Below are 25,614 nucleotides of genomic sequence, written 5' to 3'. Positions count from 1 at the left end.
GATAATATGGAAATTATTAGAATACAAAAATCCCTTTGTTTTCCCACAGTGGGGAAATCGTGGTGTTACTGCAGCTAAAGATTATTGCAAAAGTGGTCAGAAAATGTGGAAAAAATTATTTAAAAAAAAACAGACAAAAAAACAAATAAAATATTGTACTGTAAAGTGTTTTCGCAATATATATACTGTGCACCGGGAGAAAAGTTTAAAGTTTAAATATATCATAACTTTATCATTAAAGTAATTAATTTCTACTCTTAGTTCTTAAAATAATAAACTAGTGGCTCGTTAAAGCAAATATTCATTATTAATTCAAATTTTTATTTTACTTATAGATTTCTACGGTTTAAACAATCAGGCACCTTTGGCGCTCCATATATTCCGGCCAGCCAATAGTTAAGTAAAAAAAAAAAAAGAAAACGCCTCCGCCAATGACTCAAGCGTAGGAAGGAGGTGAGATTAACAGGGATTCTCAGCGGCAGCAGACTTGCGTGTCTGAAGGGAATCGACCGCAATGGGCAGCAGCGATTCAAAGCTGAATTTCAGGAAAGCGGTGATCCAGCTCACGACCAAAACGCAGGTATATATAAGCTTCAGTGGTCTGAACAAATCATTGCCATTAGAGCCTAGAAGCGCACCCAGGAGCATCACCGAGGAGACGGGATCGAGCAGCAGAACCAAATCAATCTCCATCAGCAAACAGACCTGGAAAACAAAGCCTTTAATTTCTGCTGAATTTTGCTGTTTCTACATGAACTGTATCGTTAAACGGCGCTTTTAGAATGTGTTATGTGGTATGAATAAAAAGTGGATAATCGTGTTTCATGACAATAGCCCACATATTCAGTTTTTGACGATGATAATCAGTGGCGTTGGGCAAAAATCAGAGCTGATGACGTCATTCCGGGAATAAACACGTCTGCAGATGCGGCAGGTGGACGCTGAGGTTGGTGCGCAAAAGCGTCCAATCTCCCTAAAACAAGCAGGAGTGTGTTTGCACTGCCATCACGTTCATTGTCTTTTTTTGTTTACCATAATGCTGAACGTGTCCCTCTGCTAAATAAAAAAGAGATTAACATTATATATGAATGTTGTGTCTGAAATGTGATCCATCTGGTGAATCTGTGGTTCATGATGTCCTCAGCCGGTGGAAGCCACAGAGGATGCCTTCTGGGATCAGTTCTGGACAGACAACACCATCACAGTCCAGGATGTTTTCGCTTTAGTGCCAGCTGCAGAGATAAGAGCTGTTCGAGAGGAGTCCCCCTCAAACCTGGCAACCCTCTGTTATAAGGTACACACTGAAATACCATACATAACAGGTTTATATGAGGATGTCCCTATTGAAGTGAAATGATGAAAAAAGGCTGCAGGATTTTGTTTCCTCAGATGTGGGAAAAAAATGAGTCAATTCCCCTTCCCTTTTCTTTGCTTCCTGCCTCTCGTATTCCCAGCTTCCTATCTGAAGCAAAACAGACACAGGCAGCATAATTAAATAGGAAGCAGGAGAGCCATGGCTTGTTGCCTGGGTTTGTTATCAGTTTCAGAGTTGATGAAAGGGTTTGCTTAAACAAAACAATGCTCCCTTATACAAACACGTCCAAGTTTTATAGCACATTTGATTACTTTTGCACCCAAGATGCATCAGGGAAAACATTTTATGTGTAATATTTATATAGGCGGTGGAGAAGCTGGTACAGGGAGCAGAGTCTGGCTGTCCCACAGAGAGGGAGAAGCAAGTGGTCCTGAACTGCACTCGCATCCTGACCCGGATTCTTCCCTACATCTTTGAGGACCAAGACTGGAGGGGGTTCTTCTGGTCAACAGTGCCTGGTGCTGGGCATGCAGGGGTAAGTGAAGGCAATGTTTAAATAGCAAAAATATTTTTGAACATTTTTCACACCTATTTAAGGTTTTGTTACTGGTTGTCTATATGTATTTATTTGGGACATTTTAGATCACCTTAGTCATATTGCATTTCTAACGGTCTGTTTGGCATTGTTCAAATCACTTTATTATATTAGTATCATATATTGTTTGTTATCTCTTGTGTTTTTGAATTTTTTTACTTTTCATATTTGAGTGCTTTTTGCTGGTGACTTTTTGGGTTTTCCTTCTTTTTTGTAACATTGTAGTTTTGGTGATTTCATACTATAATCAGTTAGAATTTAACATATTTTTCTAAATTTACCTACGTTCTATTATAAAGGGATGTGGTTATATGAAACCAGTAAATATCTTAAGCCACCTAGACACATTTTCCTGTAGTCAATGAATAGAAGGTGGGGTATATATTTGTCATTTTTTATATTTATATATATATCTTAGTCATAACATTTTACTCTAATCGTTTTGAGTCTTTTCCATAAAAAGAAGACAATATTTGTGTGTAGATAAAGCCCTTGCGGCCATCTTTTTTCAGACAGATGAGCTGGACGACGACGATGGAGCCCGGCCTCTGGCCGAGTCGCTGCTCCTTGCAATCGCTGACCTGCTCTTCTGCCCTGACTTCACTGTGCACAGCCACAGAAGAGGCCCTGTGAGTATCTAGTTTAAAATTATTTTCAATTGTCATTTACTGAGCAGTAAAATTAGCTGTGGTTGATAAGGTTTTCGGGAATAGTTTGTGGCTTTTCCCAGAATCACTCTAATTGTGTCTCATGAATGAAAGGTTAGAACCTGTTTTTTCAGCACTGTTTCCTTCTTCCTGATCTGAAGTAGACTCACTAACCTGTCACTCTAGTTTTGCCAAAGGATAATGACAAGCAATGCTTTGCTGGTCATACCAGAAAGAGGGCAACTTCTCTCCTTCAGAATGTAAAGAATGTAGCCAGGAAGCAATCCTACACTTACAGTGTTTTTTTTAATGTTATTTACATTTTGTTTCAAAATTAGGATGTAGTCTAAAACAATTCTATTTAAAAGATGATCGTTGTTGGCAATTGTTAAACCTGATTAATTTGTTTAAAAATGTTTGTTGTGACCCTTTCAGGACTCAGTGGAGAGCATGCAGTCTTTAGACAGTTGTGAGTATATCTGGGAGGCTGGGGTAGGATTCGCCCAGTCCCCCCCTCTAAACTACATCCATGATCTCAACAGGTCAGTTGGCTTAAAACACCTGCATTTGAAAACCTTTAAACTTTAAAGGTGTATTTTTATTCTGTCAAATAATAATTTATTTTAATCTTAAGGGCAGAGCTGCTGAGATTATTACTAACCTGCTTCTCAGAGGCCATGTACCTACCTCCTTCACCTGACAACAGCGTCCTCAACCCCTGGGTCACATTCTTCTGCTCAACAGAGAATAGGTAACATGTCTTTACTGTATGTGGTCTAAGCTCGGATCAGTTTAAATTAGGAGGTCATCAAAGACCAGATTTAATTGATAGTCAGCAGTGTTGTGAATCTACATCAAGCTGGTCAGTGATGCCGTTCAAGTGTTGATTATTTTTGATATTTTTGGCTTAGAGCTGATAAAAAAGTGTGTTTCTGTGAAATGTTGAGTATTAATAAAACAAAAAGCCAAAAAAAAAATCTTTTGAAATTCCAACATTTCAGTTAGAGGGTTTTTCCTATACCTCCTTCTCTGTATAGGACTAAAGTTATTCTGTTTGTTAGAAATGATAGGAACTCTTTTCTACTGTTGATTTTTTTTTCTCCTTTTGAAAAACAGAGTTTTTAGATGTAGATACAGCCTTGTGAATCCAGTGCCAATGTTTTTTTGTTTGTTTTTTCTTTCTTGCACTCACCTTTCCATGTATATGCTCAGATACACCACTCTAAAAGGCTAGCTTCTTCAGCAATAACGCTTTGTGGTGACTGTTATTCAAATAACTATCAGATCACAATCTTCATTATTTTTTAAGCTCTATGAAAAAAAATCTTTGATAGAAATAATATTTAACTTATCCTATATAACTTTATATATTTATTTTCAATTCAGTTTATTCATATAGTGCTAATTCACAACACGTCATCTCAAGGCACTTTCCAGTTCACCAGATCATACAGTCAAATTAATTCAAAGTTTTCTATCTCAAGGAAAACCAGTTGATTGCATCGCTTCAATGACTCAAATGCAATCCCTTACACTAAGCATGCTTGTAGTGACAGTGGAGAGGAAAAACTCCCTCTTAACAGGAAGAAACTTTTTAATTTTCAGGTTGGCTTAAAAAATGTTTGGATAAATCCTGGTTTATGCTTCTTGTTTCTGGGAGGTCAGCACAGCCAAATGATATCATTTTAGTATCCATGATCCTCATGTGGCTTTCTAAATTTCCGCACCGTGCACCTCGAATAAGTTGGACAGCATCTCATGATTAGGCCCATAATTATCACTATGATCAACAGATTGTGCAAAAAGAAACCGTCACTCTTGGCTGACATGAAGAGGCTTTTAAAACGCTGGAATCAGCTTACAAATTCTACATGTTACGTGGTGCTGTAGCTTGCAGTCTGTGCCGTAAAAGGCCCAATAGAGTCGGTCAGACTATTGGGTACAAAGAGAAAAGGTGCATGGAGTATATTAGCTGCAGAGATTTGCTGAGTTCGAATTCAGGCGCTGCGTCCTCTGAAGGCCAGATTCGTAGGCCCATTATGTCATAGCATGGCGCCGAGGCCTGTTTGGATCGGAAGACTCCACGTTATGCGGCCGACAAATGCATCCTTCTTTTTGCCTGTTTTAAAGGACAGGTCCTGTGCATCCTACGTAGCCTTGGGTATCCTGTGATTCATTGTGAGTCCAAGCATGCTGGCTGCTCCATGCTCAGAGGAAAAAGGCACTTGGCGCCAAACAGTGGTGAATATTGTCAGTGCAGTTTAATATAAATCTAGTATGTAGATAGTTCTGTCTGAAATTAATGATAAAAGTTGTTTTAAATGGTTATTTAGTCAGATATATGGCAGAAGACGTTTGGTTTATCAAAAGGTTTTTATCCGTCCCTGTGTAAATGAGTTTGGCTGTCATTTAAGGACAGATTCTGATATATCTGCAGTGTGGGGGCTATAGATCTGATCGGTACTGCTGTTGAAGCTCCTCGGAAATGTTATTAGCACCTCAATAACTCAACTGTGTCAACTGTCACGGTTTCTAGGCGATAGAGCATACCGGCAGTGATAGTCGGGGAAGGCTGAACCTGTTTGAATCCACAGCCAAAACTCTTCCGGTCTCCTTATTTTCATGGACCTCAAAGGATCCAGTCCATGTAGACCGCATCCTTGGAGGATGTAGCCTCTGAAAACGAACACATCCATTGTGTACAAGTACCTGCATCAAGCACAACCAAGCCTTTAGTGTGTTGACGCTAACTGCAGATGATTTCTGCCTTGTGATTCTTGATCCAGCTCTGCCAAAACTTTAGCTTGTCTTCAAAAAAGAACTCAGCAATTTTGCAGTACTTTTTTTTTTTTTTCTTAGTAGGGAAATAAATGCTGTTTAATTCTTGAATCTTCTATGTGCAATCTTAGCTCTGCAGCAAATTACTTTGAGCATCTTTTCATGGGACTCTATTTCACAGGTGAAATTGCCTGCTGGTCTTAATAGAAAACAGCCAAGCTGCAAATACTTCCCGTTTGTAGCTCATATTCAAATATAGAAATATGGATATCTGAGTTAGCTTCATTTTATCATAAGATTAATATTTGGTGTCCAAAAAAAATTTCAACTTGTATCTCATCAGTTCCACTTTAATATGATTTTTGTCATGATGTAGACATGCTCAAAGTTCCCTTATTTCCCCTTCTGCAGAGCAACTTTTTCAATGTCTCTCTAAGAGTTGTTTCATATTTTGTTTTTCTCCTAGACACGCTCTGCCTCTGTTCACATCTCTTCTTAATGTGGTCTGTGCTTATGATCCGGTGGGCTACGGTATCCCCTACAACCACCTGCTGTTTGCGGATTACCGCGAGCAGCTTGTAGAGCAGGCTGTGCAGATCCTTATTGTGACACTTGAGCACGATGGAGGGGTTCCCCGACCTGCTGCTTCCTCATCCAGTATAGAGGAACTAGAGGTATGAGAAGAGGGCAATAAGGAATGTCGCCCTGTTGGCAATGTTTCTTTGTATACCTTTAAAAAACCAAACAAAAGTCTCTTGATCTGTGTGCAGAATGCTGGCCCTGAGAATCTCTTTGTCAACTACTTGTCACGGATTCACAGAGAGGAGGTTTGTTTAGTTATTTTAAACATAATTCAATTGTTTGCTCACTGTGTTTAATTGAAAGTTGTCCTCATACATCTCTCAATCGGTATAGGACTTTGACTTTGTGCTGAAGGGCCTCGCTCGTTTGCTCACCAATCCTCTCACTCAGACATATTTGCCACATTCCACCAAGAAAATCCAGTTCCACCAAGAGTTACTGGTGCTGTTCTGGAAACTTTGCGACTTTAACAAGGTAGATCTGCACTAAAACAAAGCCAGACATCAGATGAATATATATTTTTTCTTAAATAACACAAGTTTTTTTTCTTTTATGCTTTCCTCCACAGAAGTTCTTGTTTTTTGTCCTGAAGAGCAGTGATGTGCTGGATGTTCTTGTTCCTATACTCTATTATCTGAATGATGCCAGGGCTGATCAATGTAGGTCTTCATCTTGGTGATGTGAAACAAACTCCTCTAGAGCAATCAGACATAACAAGTACATAACAAAAAAGCAAAGATAGAAAGGCTGACTTTTGACTAACTCCAATTTTTTTTTATTATTGAGATATAGATCTTTTTTTAACCTTTTTTATGTAACATTAAAGGAGATGCTCAATACTAACTGATATTTTATCAAAAATATGAACAAATGCATAATAGATCAGTATATCTTAACTGTTGCAAGGTCACCAAGCAATAAGATCTGCATAATGGTAAGAATATTTAGCTTGCAATAGGTCCAATTGTGTTGTGTCTTGGTTGCAGCTCGTGTTGGACTCATGCACATCGGTGTGTTTATTTTGCTCCTACTGAGTGGTGAGAGAAACTTTGGTGTGCGCTTAAATAAGCCGTACTCTCTCCATGTTCCAATGGACATCCCAGTGTTCACAGGGACGCATGCAGACCTCCTAATCGTGGTGAGACACCATACTTAATCATCAGAGATAATGAGTATTATTGAATTTATATGAAGTCTTAGTGGTGTGTTTTTTTCTTTTTTATTTCTAGGTTTTTCACAAGATTATCACTACTGGACACCAGCGCCTCCAACCTCTATTTGACTGCCTGCTCACCATTATTGTAAATGGTGAATATCCATATTCCTGTTTTTATTTTACTGGAATTCCTCTAAATATTTGAAGCCACATGCTATGATAGAGTTTTCACAAATGGTAAAAAAATTTCTATATATATATTTTTTAATATATTGTTGCAGTTTCCCCCTACTTGAAGAGCCTGTCCATGGTTGCTGCAAATAAACTACTCCACCTGCTGGAGGCTTTTTCCACCACCTGGTTTCTGTTCTCTGTTGCTCAGAACCATCACCTTGTCTTTTTCCTTCTGGAGGCTTTCAACAATATTATTCAGTATCAGTTTGATGGTAAGTTGGATCCATTCTGAGGTAATGTGGAACCTGTTTTTCTTTTGCCTGTTTCTAAAAGTCTTTTTTTTATCTCACTGCCAGGAAACTGTAATCTGGTCTATGCCATCATCCGCAAACGCAATGTATTCCATCAGCTGGCCAACCTGCCCTCTGATCCCGCTACAATCCAAAAGGCTTTGCAAAGGAAAAAGAAGTCACCAGATGTGATTTCACGCACAAGCTCTCAAGAGACTGTGTCCATGGAGGGCTCTCACCCTGCAGTGCCAGCAGAGCCGGGTACACTGAAGACAAGCCTAGTCGCTATACCAGGTAATTGCTTTTCAACTGAATACTTTAAGCCCAATCATCACATAATTAATATATGCCTTTTCTTTATTTTATAAGAAATCCAAAAGCTCCTTCAGTAGCTGTAACACCTGAAATAATTCATGAACCCATTTTTGGAGCAGCTCTTTTTGGAATTGAGGAGCAAGTTCCTGTTTTGAAAGCTTAGTGTGTTCCATGCTGTGCTAGAAGAGCAGCTGCTCAGTGGTTAGAGTCATCTTTTTATTACATAATTCACCATTTTTTTATATTTAGATTCACAGCTGGCCAAATGTATCCGCTAGGACTTTGTAATCATATACTTTAACTGCAGTAGTATTGAGAGAAGATATCCAGTGTGGCTCTTTCTACTTGCATAATTAAATGTGTCTAAGGTATATGGGGGAATTATGATTTGATATTTTTAGCAGTTTCATTTAATGCAGAACAATTCAGTGGGATTTTGTTGTGTTCCAAATTTAAACAAGTTTTATATGGAGACTGGAGACAGGTCAATCTTTTAATTGAACATGTTTTTGGTTTGCTTATATTTGCTATTATCCATTAATTTTTTATATATATATATTTATTGTGATAATATTAGTTATGATTTTTCACAAGTTCTTTTCTTTGGGGGTAGGGTTACTTCCTTCAGTACTTGGTGCCTTAGGCACAGTGGGTGGACGTGTGTGTGTGTGTGTGTGTGTGTGTGTGTGTGTAATAATATATAGTTATGAACCACATTTATATTTCATACAGTACTATAGTAGCTTTTTGTATTTGCATTTATATATGTTCTTACAAGTGGAAATTGATAGCTATCAGATTCTCAAAGATTAGCACTTTTTGAATTTAAGACAAAAAAAAATCTTACAATGTTTTATTGCTGTTTAACTCTGTGTTCTGTTGTTCTGAAAACAAAGGAACTTCACATTTAAGCAGTGAAATGTTTGGGGCAACTTAAATTATAAAACATTTTCCTTTATTATTTGAAATTATGAGGAGAAATTCAGCTGCTGTATTACTGTAAGTAGGTTGCGCCACAAAGGAGTTAAAATCCAACCAGCTCCCCAGCTTTTCAGACCATTCTTTTTATAAATAGGAAAGCTCTCAGAACTTTTCCACTTTTATTGTTCTTAATTCCATGAAATCTTTCAGGTATTGATAAACTGACTGAGAAGTCGCAGGTATCGGAGGACGGGACCATGGTCTCCATCCCAAAGTTGGATTCTCCACAGACAGTTTGCTCAGACCAAAGTGCAGCTGCTGGAACCAGTGACACAGAGTCAAACTCAGGCAGAGATAATGAAGTAAGTCTGATGTTATTGTCTCAGTGTGCTTTCCTTACATTTCATGGTAATTTAGCTAATCAATATCTGGGCAATATTAGGATGTTTTCTACACTGAGGCAGAAATGGAAAGAAGGCGTTTATCGAATGCCTCTTCGACTTCGTTATGGGTTCCCACACCAGAGTGGGTGAGCAAACTATAGAACTGTTTTTAGATATATTTTGGTTATTTTACAAGGTAACCAATTAAACATTTTCTTTCTGTCCCAGATCCTATCTTGGAAGTGCAAGTTGCCCCTGCAGACTATTATGCGTCTCCTACAAGTACTCGTTCCCCAGGTGGAGAAGATCTGCATTGATAAGTCAGTTTCATTTCCAGAATTGCAGAAATCCCATCGAACCTTTAAAAAACATGTCAGAAATAATGCAGATGTTTGATTCCTGTTTCATTCCAGAGGCCTGACAGATGAATCCGAGATCCTGAAGTTTCTCCAACACGGCACGTTAGTTGGACTGTTGCCGGTTCCTCACCCCATCCTGATCAGAAAATATCAAGCCAATGCTGGTACGGCCATGTGGTTCCGTACTTACATGTGGGGTGTTGTTTATTTGCGGTAAGTCAGGCAATATATCTAACACTTTTAGACACCTGATTATGGCACCTGATATTTTTATTAAAATTAATCCTAACTGGAAGGAAGTTAGAACTAAACTTTAGCTTAGAAGTGAAAATTAGATTTTGAAATTCATCTTGCTCTGTTGTTTTAGGTTCTCTGTGTGCATACTGTAGGTTTAAAGCAAAGTATTGTACAGAGGTTATAAAGAGGAGAATGATAATAAAATAAAGAGAGACTAATTTAAATTCTATGTCCTTGTTTTTAAGTTCTGTAAGTATAAATGTTTATGCATGGCTGTATGAAAATTATGATATTTCAATAAAATGCATACACTGAATTGGTTTTGATACAAATATTGTCGAGACCTCAACCTGTTTTTCTAAATTGTCACCACAAAAAAAAAAAAACGTTTCAAATGTGATGCAAATTTAAACCTTTATAAAAATACAAAATGTATGAAACAATTTATTTTATGATTAAAGCATAAAATCACTTATGATACAAAGAACAATGACAAAACCAAACTGAGCTTAAAAAATTTTCAGTTGGCTGTTTATTACATTTTTTTTAAGAAAAAATATTATTTTTTGACAAATTTCATGTAGCTTGTATAATTTTAATGAGATTCAAATATGACATCTATGTCATATTTATCACAGCACTCTTTAGGCAAAACATACAGCCTTTGTCCACTGGGGGGAGCCACAGTCGACTAAAAATTAGATTTCTCTAGAGCTACTTTAAATGCTCTTATAACTTTATTTAATTAAAATTACTTCAGGTTTTTGTTGTTCTATGAAAACACACCAAACAGGCTGTTTGTAAAAACAACAAATGTAAGTGAGATTTAAGTTCAAATCATTGTCTAACAGTTAGCTGCACACCTATGGTGTAAATTCACAACATTAAAAATATAACAATTTGCTAGCAAAAATCCTATAACTCGAGGTCTAACATCAGTTAAAAACTCTTGACTAAACTAGTGAAACTCAACTAAACTAATAAGCTCCATTGTACATAGGAAAAGAAATGAAATAATTGAAAACATAAAAAAATAAATAAAGTCATGATGTTACAGTGTGTCATGGATTTGATGTTGGAGCACCAAAGTTTATCTTGAAGAGTTTGATCTGAGGTCATATTGGCTTTTATACTTATTTAGAGCAATTAGAATCTGTTCAAACTAATTAATAATCCAAATCCAAGAGGTAAATAAAATATTATATATCTGTATTAAAGGATTTGCCAAATAAGCAATCAATAACTATTTGTACAATTAATTGTTGACCTTGTGTGATTGTTCTGGAGGGAATAGTTAATGGTAGGGATCCTTTTGCTTCTTTAGCTGGGTGTGCTTTTTAGGTAAAAACATGAAAACATCAGAAAATAATCATCAAAACCCAAATTGTTCAGCTGGAATTTCTTTCCCTTACTTTGCCAGAGCTGGAGCCAGGCATTTTCTTCCACCCTACCAATGTTATGAGCTTATTTTTGCCTTTTCATTTAAATCAAACCTGAGATTAGACAATACACTTTTTAAGAGATATTTGGCAACCCTAATCACCTCCAAATTTCAGAAAAGCTTCGCCTAAGCTGTTTTCTTGGTTTGGCCCATGTTCAGATTACCTAGCTGGTAATTATAGTTTTGTCCTTTTTTGGTCTCTTGGTTCAGCAAGGCTGAGACCTCTGGGTTACTCATGTAAACTCTAAAATATATTAAAAGTAGTATCTGTTCTGTAGCAATCTGGTTCTTAAATGGCCTGAAAACGCTTGAATCAAGCAGGCTGAAGAGTGTGGTTCCGTCGCCATTTTGTCTTTGGCTCTAAGCCTGCTGGGACAACATTTGGGAGATCCTCTCGAATGTGGCATTATTAGTGTTCCATGGACCAGGGGGAAGGCAGCAATCTTAAAACCTGTAAAACAAACATGGCAGGGGGAGCAACACCGGGAGTGTTTTGCAGCCTGTGGTTCTGTTTAGAAAATATTCTCATATCAGCATCTAATATTTATGTTGGCTAAACCATTTTATAAAATGTCATGTCTTTTTTTTCCAGCAATGTGGATCCTCCCATCTGGTACGACACCGATGTGCGCCTTTTTGAGATCCAGAGGATGTAAACCTCATGACTAAAAGAAAAGCACTTTTCTCATTCTACAAGTATCCACTGGTTTCTGGGAAAGAAAAACAGAACCTCACTGTGTTAGACCTGTCCTCTAATCATTATGCTTGCACCAAACACCTTCCTACCTGGAAAGATTAAAGATATATGAAGTATCATTGATGTCTATAAGCAACTGTGTTTCAACATTTCTTTAAAACCTTGAGACAGCCGAATGTCTGTTATAGCACTGAGAAGAAAGAAGTGTTTTCAAAAAGCAAAGAAGTAAATCAGAAATATTTAGAATTTGTCATATTTGTTATAAAGGATGTGGCGTTTTTAAGCAAACTCATGTAAGTTATTTTGGATGGCACTATTAGCATTACTATTTATTTATTGTATTTCCTATGCTTTAAAGTGAGCTTTAAATGTGATGTGTCAGATATGGGGATGTTTTTAATGTAAACCAACAGGGTTTGTTTTAGACTTTTTTTGTTCTGATTTGCGATATTTGCAGTGCTTGACTTAAAAACTGTATTTTTCTTGAAATGTCCTGAAAATATATATTACTATTGACCTGTGTACCCTGTGTTGGTTGTGTTGATATTGGCATTCTTGGTTAATAAGATTTGCCAACATTTTAGCGTAACTTCAGAAATTATCCACTAGAGGGCGGTACAATCATTTTTGACTCAAGTTCCCTATTTATTTGATCAACTTATGCAGGAGTTTTGCATAAAACTTTTGAGTTGGATTATTTGACAACAAAAAATCTAGTCAAAGAAATTGCAGCTATGCTTTGTATAAGGTTATTTTAGGAATGTGAGTAATTATTTGCCACCTATCGGGGTTTTATGTTTTAACATAATGAAACTGGTTGCATAAACATTTGTTTAGAGTTGTTCACAAGGTCCAGCTTATGATCCATATTTTTGGTACTGGGGAAATGACAACCAGAGGGATACTAAAGTCTGCAGAATTAGTTCTGGAAATTTAATGCATAAGATAAATGCTTGAATTATTTTTATAATTCAGCGAATAAGCATATTTAATCACTAAACTTATCAGAAAATGTAATCATTTGAATTATATGGAAGTTTCTTGTCCTCTAATTTCATTGTCCTTGTTTTTTATGCAATTTATTTCTGTCACTAAACTTGTCCAGCCAGTGTTTTATGCAATGATCTGCCATGGCTTTCCCTCTCTTAGGAAACAGATTTCATTAGCTTGAAATAAAAAATCAATGTGAACAGAAAAATAAATAGAGTATGCAATACAGTTTAACATTTACAGTTACCAAACTATATTAGAGAATATGTAAAATTTTTGCTGATATTCCAATTTATCCAGGTGCAATGTAGACACACCTTAGCATACATTTAGAAAAGCTGACAGCAAGGTCATTATTTCCACATACATGCGCTGAATTTTTGACCATTTGGAGGCATGAAGAGCGCTTCACGGTTTGTAAGGGATGCACAAGCACATTACAGCAAGCTTACTTATAAGCCTTATTCTTTATTTCTACAAATATCTCATTTAGCCCTGCATCAGTCAAAATTCCTGTTGTAAAGAAAATGCAAGTCAGACAGATTTAAGGGCTTCCAGCTGTATTATTAGTAAAAACTGTAACTCTTAAAAGCTTTGGATAATCACATGACCTTTTGTTCCTTTATTTTGGAAAAGCAAAAACCCTCTTTGTTTATTTTTATAGAAATCCTTGTAAAGTGAAAATGAATGATAAACAACTCTTCTCCTCAGTTTATATCCTTTGTCATAGGTATTTAGTTAAAATATTAGGGCCTGTAAAACACTAACTTTGCTTGATCAAAGGTGTGTGCCTCATCACTGACCATTAGCTGGCCTCTGAAAATGCCTTTACATGGGGACACATGCACACCCTGTGAATGCACCTCAAGAGCACACCTGAAAAACTGAACACATAATACCCAGTAATGTAAAAACTTCCAAACATAAGCAAGAATTCATAACTTGTTTTGTAAATGAGTGTAATTGAATGCAGTCTTTTGCATGAGTCCACAAAAAAGTACGGTAGGTCTAAAACCCACAATTTAAGTTCAAATTTTGCAAACACTGTCTTCCATCTTTAATTATGACTAATGATTGATCTTACACAAGATGAAATTAACTTTACCATACCTAGTAATTAAGAGACCCGAACAAAGAAAACCACAGCTTGCAGAATAGGGAGGGCCAACAGAATTAATTAAGATACCGTAGGTAAACCAAAACAGACAACAGATCAAAGAGTGCTCACCTTTCAGTCAAACTGAACCTTCATTGTCAGCTTGAGTGAAAACCAGAAGTCAAAAGAACTGATATTTGTTATTCTTGCATCCTACCATCTTAACTGTTAACAGTAGCTGTTGTTCTTTAAATGGACCAAACGTTACACATAAAAAGGGCTGTCTGTCATCTATGACCAAATGTTTCTAATATGAGTCCCACAAAACTGACATGGTTCTGCTTTGTGGTCTTCTTTTTGAGTTTATTTTTGAGTTTTCAGTTATTCATGTCATTCTGTTTTGTTCTTTGCTTTCTTTTCCATTTTGTGTCATATTTTAACAGTGTTGCATATTTTTGAGTTCTTCCCTGTTGCCTCCCTGTGCCAGTCTCCTTACCTGGTTGGTGTATTTAAGTAGCATGGAGGTCCATCCTCCTAAGCACATTCCAAAAATTAGATGCAAATCAAATAGCTATCAGCTATTCTCCTGGATTATTGGACTCATTTGTCCTTAACTGAATTGTAGGTGCTTGGAGGCCGAAATTGAAACCCTCCTTCTCTGTTTAGGGATGGTTTTTCCCTTTTCACAAAGACGGCTTCCTTCACCCCTCTTTCAAACCATTTGTCTTCTCTGTCCAAAATCTGAACATTTTGTTCTTCAAAGGAGTATCCTTTGTTCTTGAGGTTTCCAGTGTTCAGCTGACTCTTGCTCAGAGCTACTGGCTCTCCTATACTGTGCCATGTGTTTGTGTAGCTGTTGTGTGCTTTATCCTGTATATGAGGCAGTACATGCTGTCCTTGCTAAACTGGATCACATGTCAAGATTGTCAATGTCAGGATTAACTAGATTTTGCATGAGTATGTTGTTGGATTTAAAAATACCCCCTAAATCCTTCTCTTGGCCGTTTAACAAATGCCCAGTTTGGATAACCACATTCTTCAAGTGATTACCTAAACTTTTTGTGTTCTTTGGGTTTTTTTCCTCCTTAATTGAGGGAATATTGTCAGGCTGGTAACTCAGAGTTCTGATAACAGAAGGTTTGAGTTCCACTGGTTGATGCGAGTCAAAATGCAGATATTGGTCTTTATGTGTAGGTCCCAAATTAAAGACTTCCAAGTGATCCCTGTTTTGTGGTTGCTATCAGCCAAATGAGGGAGAATTTACACAGGCATGTCATGATTTTGATGCAGATGAAGGAAAAAAAAAAAAAAAATTAAACATGGAGATCTAATGCAAAAAAAAAAAAATACAAAATACAAAAAAATGTCATTTTTTTATGCTCAAATAAGTTAAAAAATTAAATTAAAGACTACTTGTCAGCATATCTGCAAAATGTTTAACTTAATAAGATACATTTCTTGATTGGAATGAGCAGAGAAAGGTGTTTTTGGTGACATGTTTCTCGTCTCACACAGCAGAGAGACGTCTGTGCGGGAGGGGTGTGTTGTATGTAATGAGCTAAAGCTAAGGTTTACTCTATTTTTTCTTGCCAAAATAAAGTTTATATAGCTACATTAATGTTTAAATGTGAAAATAAATAATGTGGAAATCATTTTAAGAAATCTTTTATTTGTTTAAATGTGTTACTTTTTTGGAATAATTTGTTATGTGTCAAATTTATTATTTTGGTTATTCAAAGTGATTGGCTTGCAGTTAAGCTGCTCTGCCTGTTGAGCAATTAAATGTCTGGCTGGGTTGCATATAAAACATCCAATAATGAAAAACCTTTTCAAAATAGTAATTTTTTAGCTGCCTACCAAGTTTAAAATGGATGATTTACACATTTAACTATGTACATAAGCACCCATTAAATCAAATGATAAATACGCACTAGTGATTACAATAACACAAAACAGAAAGAAAATAATGAATTGTATTTTAGTAAATTAAAACATAAATTTTGAAGTTTATTTAAAAAAACAAACAGTGAGCCGACATACCTGTCAAAAGAAGTTTTACTAAACATTAAAGAAAAGTACGGCGCAACAACAGGCTCTTTTTCTTGTTTTATTTTTTTAATTCATACATTGGTAAGTATTCTAAATCAATGCCAATATTTTTATTTTGTTTATAATTTCTCTATATTACTTTGTCAATTTCAATTCATTTTACTGGCAGCTGTTTTTTTCCTGCTTTTGATGGAAGGGTATCTTAACTTTCAAGCACAACTGCATTACACAATTGACATTTTTTATTAACTTATTCTTGCCAATGCAAATTAATTTTCCTTTTTTTTCTTTAATTTATTTATGGGATTGTAGCTTTTGTTTCCTTTCTATGCAGAATAACATATTTTCACATATTTCCTGCACTGCTTCAATCCCAAAGATTCCATTAGGTCCTGCAGGTTTCCCCCATCTTGTGTCAGGCGGAGGGGGTGCGGGTTTCACTACGCAGCCTTGACGCAGGTCCAATTCGAAGAAGTGCAGTCAAGGGGTTGTTCAAAGTAAAACAGACAGCTGTAATCTAGAGACATTTATGAATTCAAGATACTGTTTATAATAAAAACAATTTTAGGTTCCACGAATATGTTTGAAATTGTAACATGTTGAGTCTTGTGTTTTATGTCATCCACTTAGCTACATATGATTTAATGTAAACAAAAGGCTACTGTAGTTAATGGAAATAAAAGGTTTTTTGCTAGATATATTTTAATAATACACAAACATATTCCTGGAAGTATTTTTATGCAAGGCTTGCTGACTGGGCATTTGGACAATCCTTGAAGAAGAACTTGCATTTAACAATTCAAAATTGCTATCTATCTATCTATCTATCTATCTATCTATCTATCTATCTATCTATCTATCTATCTATCTATCTATCTATCTATCTATCTATCTATCTATCTATCTATCTATCTATCTATCTATCTATCTATCTATCTATCTATCTATCTATCTATCTATCTATCTATCTATCTATCTATCTATCTATCTATCTATCTATCTATCTATCTATCTATCTATCTATCTATCTATCTATCTATCTATCTATCTATCTATCTATCTATCTATCTATCTATCTATCTATCTATCTATCTATCTATCTATCTATCTATCTATCTATCTATCTATCTATCTATCTATCTATCTATCTATCTATCTATCTATCTATCATTTCTAGACCTATATTAAATGATGTGACTATGTGCAATCTACAGGGTCTACTGCACCTTGTACAATTATTCAGCCTTTTTCACATTTTGTCAAATTACAACTAAATTTACAACCCTACAAATTTGTGCATAGTTGTTCAGTGAGATATAAATTAGACTTGGTTTTAAAATCCTTTAAAAATACAATATAAAGAGCAAAATAATGCATCCAACCCTCTGAAGTCTGATACCCCTAAATATTTATTTTAGATAGGCTCTCAAGCTATGTTCTGCTTTAGACATCTCACTTTACTTAAAGGTATAGTGGAGGATGTTCTTTTTTCAGGTGGATCGTCAAAATAAGTGGTTCTCCTAATTTTCAATTATTCTGGTGATATGTTTATATAAGGCCTTCCTACGTGCTTGCGGTGGTGAGAGTGACATAATGGAAAAACTGTCAATCTTCTTTTGGAAAATAAGCTTTTATGAGTGATGCAAACAGCAACTTTTAAACAGAGGGTGCACGAGGAGAAATGGCTTGTGCATGCTCTTGCACACGTTTAATAGGTGTTCTCTCTCGGTAGCGGGTACAGGGTTGTCCTTGTGCATTTTTTCTTTAAAGTGGAGAGGGTGGGTGTTTTAAAAAAAAGAATGAAAAGAGAGATGATCCACCTTGGTGCTAGAGAAGATTCAGAGATAAAAAGCTCATGTGGGCAATCTGTAGATGGGAAAACATTTAGTCATTTTCTTTTCAAATTTAATATTTCTGTCATGCAGGGGATATCACCAAAATGGGATTAGATAAAGCCAAAATGTTTGTTTTTGACAAGATGTTTTTGTTTTTGCTCAACAGGAGTGAGTCAAAGCTAAAGTGCGATAGAAGGAGCTGAAAAGAGGGAAACCCTAAAAGAAAACCAATTAAACCCTAACAAAGAGTTGAGACTGGGGGGGTAATTAAATTTTTTAGCAGAACCCAAAATGTACAGCTTGACCTAAAAATGTGCCACAACTTTTCAGATAAAATAAAAAATGCAGATCATGTTTATTTTCCCTCAAGTTCATAATACTGGACTACTTTTTTTTGCAAAATTTCACAAAATTCCAATGAGTTCTGTAATAGCAAAATGTGGGGAAGTGTAAAGGCTTTGAATACTTATGAAAATGGTTTAAATGTTTAGGTTTTATGTTGCAGATCAGTCAGAATAGTTAAAGTAGTTACAGTAGGATCATCTTTATGTCCAGTTTATTCTGATTTATAATTAAATAATGGATTTTTTTGGCTAATGTAGTCATGAAAAGTCATATTCTTTGCAAAAATGCACATTACCTCCAGTGTCAACTTTTTATTTATTAAACCTATATTGCTAACTATTATTATTTATTTCTTTGTGAAAAGCAGAAAATAAGCAACCTAAAGCCATAATTTAGTCTTTTAAAATGTTACATATTATTTCAACCTTCTTACAAGTTGTTTTGACCACAGAAAAAAGAGCTTAAGGATAGTTTGGATGGGTGTTCATATTGCAGGAGTGTCACATCAGAAGGTGTAAATATTGACAGGTCACCTGCTCCTGAACAGGATGAGCTCATGAACTTTAGCAGTATGTGGAGCTGGTCTCATGTTTGTCACAAGGTTGGACTCAAAGGTCAAAAAAATTTCCTTCCACTGCCACAAATATTCAAGATGTCGAAAATGCCACAAGTGCTACTTATCCTCTGTTTTGCTGGGGCAGCAAATGCCCTTTACAAACAGTGGATTCCTAATACCAACTACGAGAATAAGACCAACTGGGATAAAGGAGATGTTCCGTGTGGCAGTGACATAGTCCAGTTTTCATCTCAGAGGAAGGTGTCTGTGTTTGTGGAGACCAATCACGCCGTGCAGGAGATGATGCTACCGATGGATGGAGAGATTATTCTGAATTCGGGAGCTGGTTTTTATGTTGTCGCCGGACAGGACCCAGATTGTGGAACAGGAGTGAAGACCAAGTTCAAAAACTCAGAGGCTCTGCAATGGCTTAATCCAACTCTGTGGCAAACAGCTGCCACTCAGAACGACCTGCTGGACGGAAATTTCCTCTTCTCTGTGCATGAAGAGATGGTCCCTTGTCAGCAGGATGATGTTGTGTTCAAAGCCCTCTCCTCCTTCCGCGTGGACACCAGCTCCAACCAGAACACCATCCCTGTCAAATCTTTGTCTGTGCTGGGAAAGGTATTTGAAAGCAAATCTGAGTTCTCAGAGTATCTAAGCTCAGATTCAGGGCAGCTGCAGTTTCATGGGTCATCAGCTGTCACCGTTGGCAACCCAGGTTGTGGGGATCCTACTGGCTGTGACTGTGGGAACTCTGTCAATCATGAACGTATCTGCAGTGCAGTAACCTGTGGCTCTTTGAGGTGTGAGACCCCCCTGCTTCCTGTTGGACACTGCTGTGAGGTGTGTGGTGCCGTTGTTACCATCCATTATACTGATGGCTTCAACCTGCAGAACTACAGAGAACGAATCCGTCACCTTTTTCTCATACTTCCACAATACAAGTCCATTCAGCTGGGCATGTCTAAAGTCTTGAAGCCACAGCAATTGATGAGAATAATCCCCTATGGATCATCCCCTGAAATACAGGTCGTTATTCTGGATGGAGAGACAGGGAAGCTATCAGAAGCTCTGGCTCAGGACATGATCCAAGATATCAAAGTTCATGGCTCCAAATTGGGAATAACAGGAGCTGACATTCAAGCAAGTAGTGAGCCTGGAAGCAATGCAGGGACTGTGGTTGGAGCTGTGTGTGGAGTTTTACTTGTGATTGCACTTGTAGTGATTGTGGTTGTGCTAATCCGTAAGGGAGTTGTACAGATGCCTCCACTGCCCTCAATGCCTGCAATGCCCTCATTGCCAACTCTAAACCTCTTCAAGAGGAACATCAACGTTGATGACGACCTCAATGGGGCCATTGACCGTGGATTTGACAACCCGATATTTGATAAGCCTGACATGCTAAGTAACATTCCCGGTGTGAGCAGCACCGATTCCATCATCATCACACAGACCGGAGTTCATTTTGTGAATCCAGCGTATGATGAGAATGAAACCGACTTTACAGTTTAAAGTAGATTTTTCACACAGTTTCCTGATTAAATGTAAGCATGCACTTAAAATATACAGAATGATCATAGATTTTAGTATTATCAAACTGATCATGTAATAGTGCTGTACAAGGAGTTTAATTAATTAAAGCAAAATATAAAGAGAAAAAGTGACATTGTGAGTTATTGTGTTTGGCTCTCTCCCCATTATTTACATTACATTCCATGGCAGTAAAACAGCAATAAAGCTGCAGAAGATTTGAAACAATCCACTGATGTATATGACTCGTATGTTTACAAGATTATGCACAAGGTGGTTATAAATTTCTCATTCGTTGACATGCATGTGAATTACCTGCCACTGACACACTACATTTTTGCCCGTATTATGAAACCTCCGTAGATATTTATAACTCAGCAGAAAACGTGTTGCCGTCATTTTGCATGAACCAGAGTCACAACATTGTCTTTCTTTGACAGCCAGGCCGTAACATATAGGGGCTCTATGAAGTCAGTAATGTATGTGTAGAGTAGCATCATAGGGCCTGTTATATCGTAGAAAGACACTGAGCCGCGTTGAAAGTCCAGATATATGCCAACCTTGGTGACTTCTGAGACTTCCAAAGAAGTCTCCTCCCCAGCATGCCAGGCAGAGAAACCTCTGTTGTTTCTTCCAACGCACCAAGAAAAATCATTCCCAGTGATGCAGCTACTGCTTTCCTCTCCTTTACGATCTATGCTTTTGTAAGTGACTCCAATGTGGGCGCCCTCCCCACTCAGCTCTGCCTCAATGTAATATCTCCCCAAGTAGAGGCTCTCCAATGTCAAGGCCTGACGCCAATATTTAAATCGACTGGGGTGGTCAGGGTAGCTGTGTTGCCAGGGGCTGGTGTTGGTTAACTTTCGGTTGTCCGCTGTCAGACGTAGAAAATGATGAGTCGTGTCAGGGTCAAAGGTCAATCTCGTTGTGTCTGAAACAGGAAATGTAGTTTTATGGGACACTAGTTTTATGGCAATGACAAAAAGGACATATATAAAGTGTTTACATGTCAAAAAGTCCTCCTGGTTCACAGGATCAGGCAGAGAAGATGGCGCACACTCTTGCATGAAGTGTTTAGCACCTGTTTTATCAGTTGGCAGAAAAGTTAAGCACAAAATTGTTAAACTTGTAACAGCTCCCATAGCAAACATGCAAAAAGCCATAAAAATGAACTTTTTATTGCAGCGGGTTAATCTTTTACAAATCTAACCACTCCAAGTCAAATTTTTGCTTTAATAATAACTATTCAGAGGATAAAATAATCATTGTGAAAAAAATCCAAGTGAAATGATTGCTGGTATCTCTTAAAAATCAATTGAAATCAATGTAATAAAGCCTTTATTTGATGTAGACTAATGTTTTGCTTGAATTGACTTTTTGAAATTGTGATTGGTAGTTAATTTGGGGTTATCTAGATTTTGAACATTTCAACTAACTAATGGTCAGTAGGCTGAATGAGGACCCAAGTGTGCCTTGTAAGGACTTACAAGTAAGGATGAGGAAAGAATAGAATGTTGTCATCTGAACTGCATTGAAAAGCGTAATCTTGAAGTCTTCATTACCAAACACTAGATAACCCATGTTAACTGTTATTTGTTAGTGATACCCCCAACTAATCCATCCTACCATCATAAATGTAAACATTTGAAGATTGCAAACCTTTTTATGGAAATAAAGGTTTAGACACATTTCAGGCAGCATTGACATAATGCTTATAAAAATGAGGAAAAGCAAATGGGACCTACTCATAAGTGTGGCTGAGGATATGTGAGGCAGTGTGCTTGTTCCTCCTTCAAAAAGTGTTAAATCCTGGTGAGGATTTTTAACACTGAGAACTTTTTTTTAATGCCAGAATATTTTTGACTCCACAAGAGAATCGATATTTGACCATTATGGGCTATTTAAGGGAATTATAATCTAAAACCTCTGGTCAATTCAAGTAATGGTTCAAAGGAAACAAAATTAACCTTTTTTTCCCAGAAAGTTTAGTGTCTAGACTGAAATCCCACAGTAAATCTATAAATAGATGACAAAAGTGAAGCCAGCAAGTTTGATGAGTGAAAGAGATAGTGGGAAATGGAATAGCTTCATATGTATACTCCAACCTTGTGAAACATTATAGGGAGGGACCTGCAGCTTTTCCCTTGGGAAAATGTTCCATGGTGTACTGAGAAATGGTACCGTACAAAGTTTTCATAGTATATTTTGTTGAAAAAGTTATATCTTAACTTTTTTCTCTAATCAATAAATATGCTCAATTTAAGTCTGATATAATTTCACTCTAGTTAAAAATTCCAAGGTTGGTTTTTACATCATTAAGCTTGATGCTATATACTTCAAGCATATCTACATTTTTAAAACAGTTAACCAGAAACAGCAGGGGTTAATTAGTACTTCTGAAACATGAGTTATCAAGTTATCTCAAGCCATTCTCAGTAGAAGTACAGTATATGTGATAACTGATGCCGGATTTAAGGCTTATTCAATCATTTATATACAAATTTGTTTGACTGATCAATTCAGTTCTTTAAACAGATAAGTCTGAATCTAAGGAATGTGATACAGCCCCTGGATTAACATATCATTAAAGGATAAATAAAAAAAAATAAAAAAAATAATATGCTGAAGTAATTATGTCTAAGCTTCATCTCCAATGATCTGGAAGATGATTTAACAAAAATGAGCTCACCACTTTTGCAGATGGAGCTAATTTTTTCACTGTAGGAGTCCAAAATCAGGCCACACAGCTCCTGAGTTACATCAGTCACTGCTTGAACGCATTGTTGTAAATGGTCCAGTCGACTGATGTGCACAGTGGGGATGCATACATCTGGCAATCTTTTTCCCCACTCTGTGTAATCCTATAATGTGAGCACAGCATACAAATATAATGGATCAAGTTGATTTGGTTTAGAAACAAACCAAAAAAAAAAAAAAAAGTCCATTATTTCTCTTTTCTCTGAACTGGAACCCATTAATTTTTCTATGGAGCCACAGAAAACCTTTATGTACACTGTCAACAGGCCTGTATCCAAAATAAACCCCTTCTCAGACACAATATCTTGGTCTAATCTGACATTACATCAAACCTTTGACCCCTAAACATACACCAGACTCTGTAATCTTCCTTCTTCATAACAACCTGAAAACCTTTTTTGACTGACTCTGTTCTACCAGTTAATCTGAAACAGAGGGTAAAAATAACTATCAAAATAGAATAGAATAGAAAACCCCTCTATTGTCCCACAATGGGGAAATTATGGTGTTAACCCATGGTTGTTATATCATGTAAAATCATGTCAAAAGTAAGCACATGATTAGCGTAACTGCATAAGTTACAAAGGGGTGATTCAAACTAAAACTGGTTAAATTTGATTAAAGCTGCTTTAAGACCCGTAAATCAACCAATCCCATTGTTTATCGAAATTATACCAGTGAAGATAGACTTGAGTAAGATTCTTTCTAGCTTTTAATTGTTTTTCTGCCTTAAATATTTATTTTTCTTTGTTTATTTCTTGTTTAAATAGTACAGGAAATATCATGAAATGTTCAAAAAGTTTACATGATATAAGAAAGGTGTGTTAACTCCTGAAAGACATTACCTTTAGAAAATCAACATCAGATTTGCTCTTAGACAGTTTGTTCATCTTGGCTGCAGTTTTCATCATCTCGACCCTCTTCTGCTCCAGATGTGCCTGTATGCCCTCTACTTGTCTCAGAGCTTGGTTCTGCTGTCCTTTCAGCACCGCCTCCACCCTGGTTCTGGCCTCCTCTGCAGTTTTCTGCAGCTTGGTGAACTGCTCTTCAACCATAACACACAGCTCCTGTACTGAAGACTATAGGGGTAAAAAAATGAAAAAATTTGCTTTATGTATTTATAGTGCAGATGATTTTGCTTTAAATAAATGTTTTAAAGGTAAGATTACCTTAATTAAAACGCCATTGCTTTGTAATTTTAGTATCACTTTCTCTACATCTGAGACAGTTTGAGTGATTTTCTGTTGTTTCTGCAGGAGTTCAGTCTGCATATTATTTCAAATAAAATAGTAACACATGTTGAAAGGATTCTACAAACTTTAGCAGATTCAAAATCAGTACAAACATTAATATTCTTGTTTTTTTCTTATTTCAAAAGACCTCAATGTTTCCTCGAGCTTCCTCCACAGATATTGTCTCGTGCCCGTGGTGCTCCTGACCCTCGCATTCCGCACAGATGCAGCAGCCATCCAGAAAACAGAAGCTCTCGAGGGGAAGTTGATGAACCTCACAGGTCTGACGGTCAGTGTCATGGAGTGGATCCACCAAACGATGGTTCTGAAATTTGGCATTCTCCAGATGGGGTCTGAGGTGGGCTTTGCAGTAGGAAACCAGACACGTCAGGCAGGATTTGAGCGCTTTGCTCGGGGTCTCCATACAGGAATCACACAACACGTCTTGTAGCAGTTGTGTGTTTGGTTTCTGATTCTCCATTTTTTCTCTCAAGCTCTCCTCAGTATCAGTGCTGATCGTCACCATATTCAAGTACTTCTACCATAAACCACGACCTGCTAAACTATAATTTAAATAAGCATAAGATCTACTTTGTTCATTCGAAAACGAAAGAAGATAGAGTTTCAGGCACAAAGACCCTTGAGTGCATGAGAAAAGAATTAAGAACCACGCCTATGGTATTCAGCTCAGACTGTATCATTTTTCACTCCTCCCTTGTTGTTTTTACTCTCTAGATTTAGCATAGACAGGAAATAGGCTTCCAAAGATGGGAGTTAAACTCGTGTTTAGCTTTCCAGTGCTGTAGAACAATAGATGTAGTTAATCAAATGTTATTTAGCTTTTACAGGTGAATATCACAAGAACACAGCTGCATATAAATGCTTTGATTGTTTTTCAGCCAAGAATAAAAAATTTCCCTTTAATTAGAACGTTGAGGCTGTTTAGACCTTTTTTTATCTTTTGACAACAGAACTGCAACAACTTCCTGACTATACCGCTTATCTCCATATCCACTTCCTTTCTGTCCTATCATGCAGCACAGAGGCAACACAGACCCTTGTCTTTTGTCTGTGAGCAACAAGTGTGGACAATTGAATATTTGGCCAAAGATCCAAGAACAATTGTGTTTCACTCTCTGTTCTGCGGCTTTCTGTGGTCAGAGAAAGAAACATCAACATTCTTCTAACAGCTTCATGTTTAGAAATTGTGAATTGATCATTTTTTTGCAGGAGATTTAGTGAAAGGGCATAGGAGTTGCACTTTATCTGTTCAAAAAGTCAACCTGGTGATCTTACTGAGTAAAGATACACTATATTGCCAAAAGTATTTG

General features: G+C 36.8%; 3 protein-coding genes across 3 annotated transcripts; 2 read left to right on the top strand and 1 right to left on the bottom strand.

The window, feature by feature from the left end:
* Window positions 1-428: 428 nt before the first annotated feature.
* Window positions 429-12,414, top strand: hid1a (HID1 domain containing a). Its single transcript, XM_038277422.1, has 19 exons — window positions 429-580; window positions 1,145-1,294; window positions 1,680-1,850; window positions 2,423-2,539; window positions 2,993-3,099; window positions 3,192-3,308; window positions 5,802-6,009; window positions 6,106-6,162; window positions 6,251-6,391; window positions 6,486-6,576; window positions 6,904-7,055; window positions 7,147-7,225; window positions 7,355-7,519; window positions 7,604-7,831; window positions 8,984-9,135; window positions 9,216-9,302; window positions 9,385-9,476; window positions 9,570-9,728; window positions 11,786-12,414. The coding sequence occupies exons 1-19, from the start codon at window positions 515-517 to the stop codon at window positions 11,847-11,849; spliced, it is 2,403 nt and encodes an 800-aa protein (XP_038133350.1). The 5' UTR covers window positions 429-514; the 3' UTR covers window positions 11,850-12,414.
* A 5,937-nt stretch (window positions 12,415-18,351) lies between these two features.
* Window positions 18,352-25,113, bottom strand: LOC119778266 (tripartite motif-containing protein 16-like). Its single transcript, XM_038277421.1, has 6 exons — window positions 24,432-25,113; window positions 24,221-24,316; window positions 23,897-24,130; window positions 22,984-23,155; window positions 21,301-21,375; window positions 18,352-21,225 (listed from the first exon to the last, which is right to left on the bottom strand). The coding sequence occupies exons 1-6, from the start codon at window positions 24,807-24,809 to the stop codon at window positions 20,690-20,692; spliced, it is 1,491 nt and encodes a 496-aa protein (XP_038133349.1). The 5' UTR covers window positions 24,810-25,113; the 3' UTR covers window positions 18,352-20,689.
* amn (amnion associated transmembrane protein) lies at window positions 18,800-20,448 on the top strand. The gene has a single exon (XM_038277420.1). The coding sequence runs from the start codon at window positions 18,858-18,860 to the stop codon at window positions 20,274-20,276; it is 1,419 nt and encodes a 472-aa protein (XP_038133348.1). The 5' UTR covers window positions 18,800-18,857; the 3' UTR covers window positions 20,277-20,448.
* Window positions 25,114-25,614: the final 501 nt, after the last annotated feature.

The sequence above is a fragment of the Cyprinodon tularosa genome, unplaced genomic scaffold (genome assembly GCF_016077235.1).
Source record: "Cyprinodon tularosa strain WSP-4 unplaced genomic scaffold, ASM1607723v1 ctg131, whole genome shotgun sequence".
In the NCBI taxonomy this organism is placed as follows: Eukaryota; Metazoa; Chordata; class Actinopteri; order Cyprinodontiformes; family Cyprinodontidae; genus Cyprinodon; species Cyprinodon tularosa.
This window is presented reverse-complemented; position numbering and strand designations above follow the sequence as displayed.

Excerpts from the sequence above, each read along its gene's own strand:
- LOC119778266 (XM_038277421.1), bottom strand. The coding sequence starts at position 24,809 with ATGGTGACGATCAGCACTGATACTGAGGAGAGCTTGAGAGAAAAAATG. Across the intron at positions 24,317-24,431 it reads AAGCTCGAGGAAACATTGAG|ACTGAACTCCTGCAGAAACA; the intron begins GTCTTTTGAAAT and ends AATAATATGCAG. Across the intron at positions 21,226-21,300 it reads CCAGGAGGACTTTTTGACAT|ACACAACGAGATTGACCTTT; the intron begins GTAAACACTTTA and ends TTCCTGTTTCAG.
- hid1a (XM_038277422.1), top strand. The coding sequence starts at position 515 with ATGGGCAGCAGCGATTCAAAGCTGAATTTCAGGAAAGCGGTGATCCAG. Across the intron at positions 1,851-2,422 it reads CTGGTGCTGGGCATGCAGGG|ACAGATGAGCTGGACGACGA; the intron begins GTAAGTGAAGGC and ends ATCTTTTTTCAG. Across the intron at positions 7,520-7,603 it reads TATTCAGTATCAGTTTGATG|GAAACTGTAATCTGGTCTAT; the intron begins GTAAGTTGGATC and ends TCTCACTGCCAG.
- amn (XM_038277420.1), top strand. The coding sequence starts at position 18,858 with ATGTCGAAAATGCCACAAGTGCTACTTATCCTCTGTTTTGCTGGGGCA.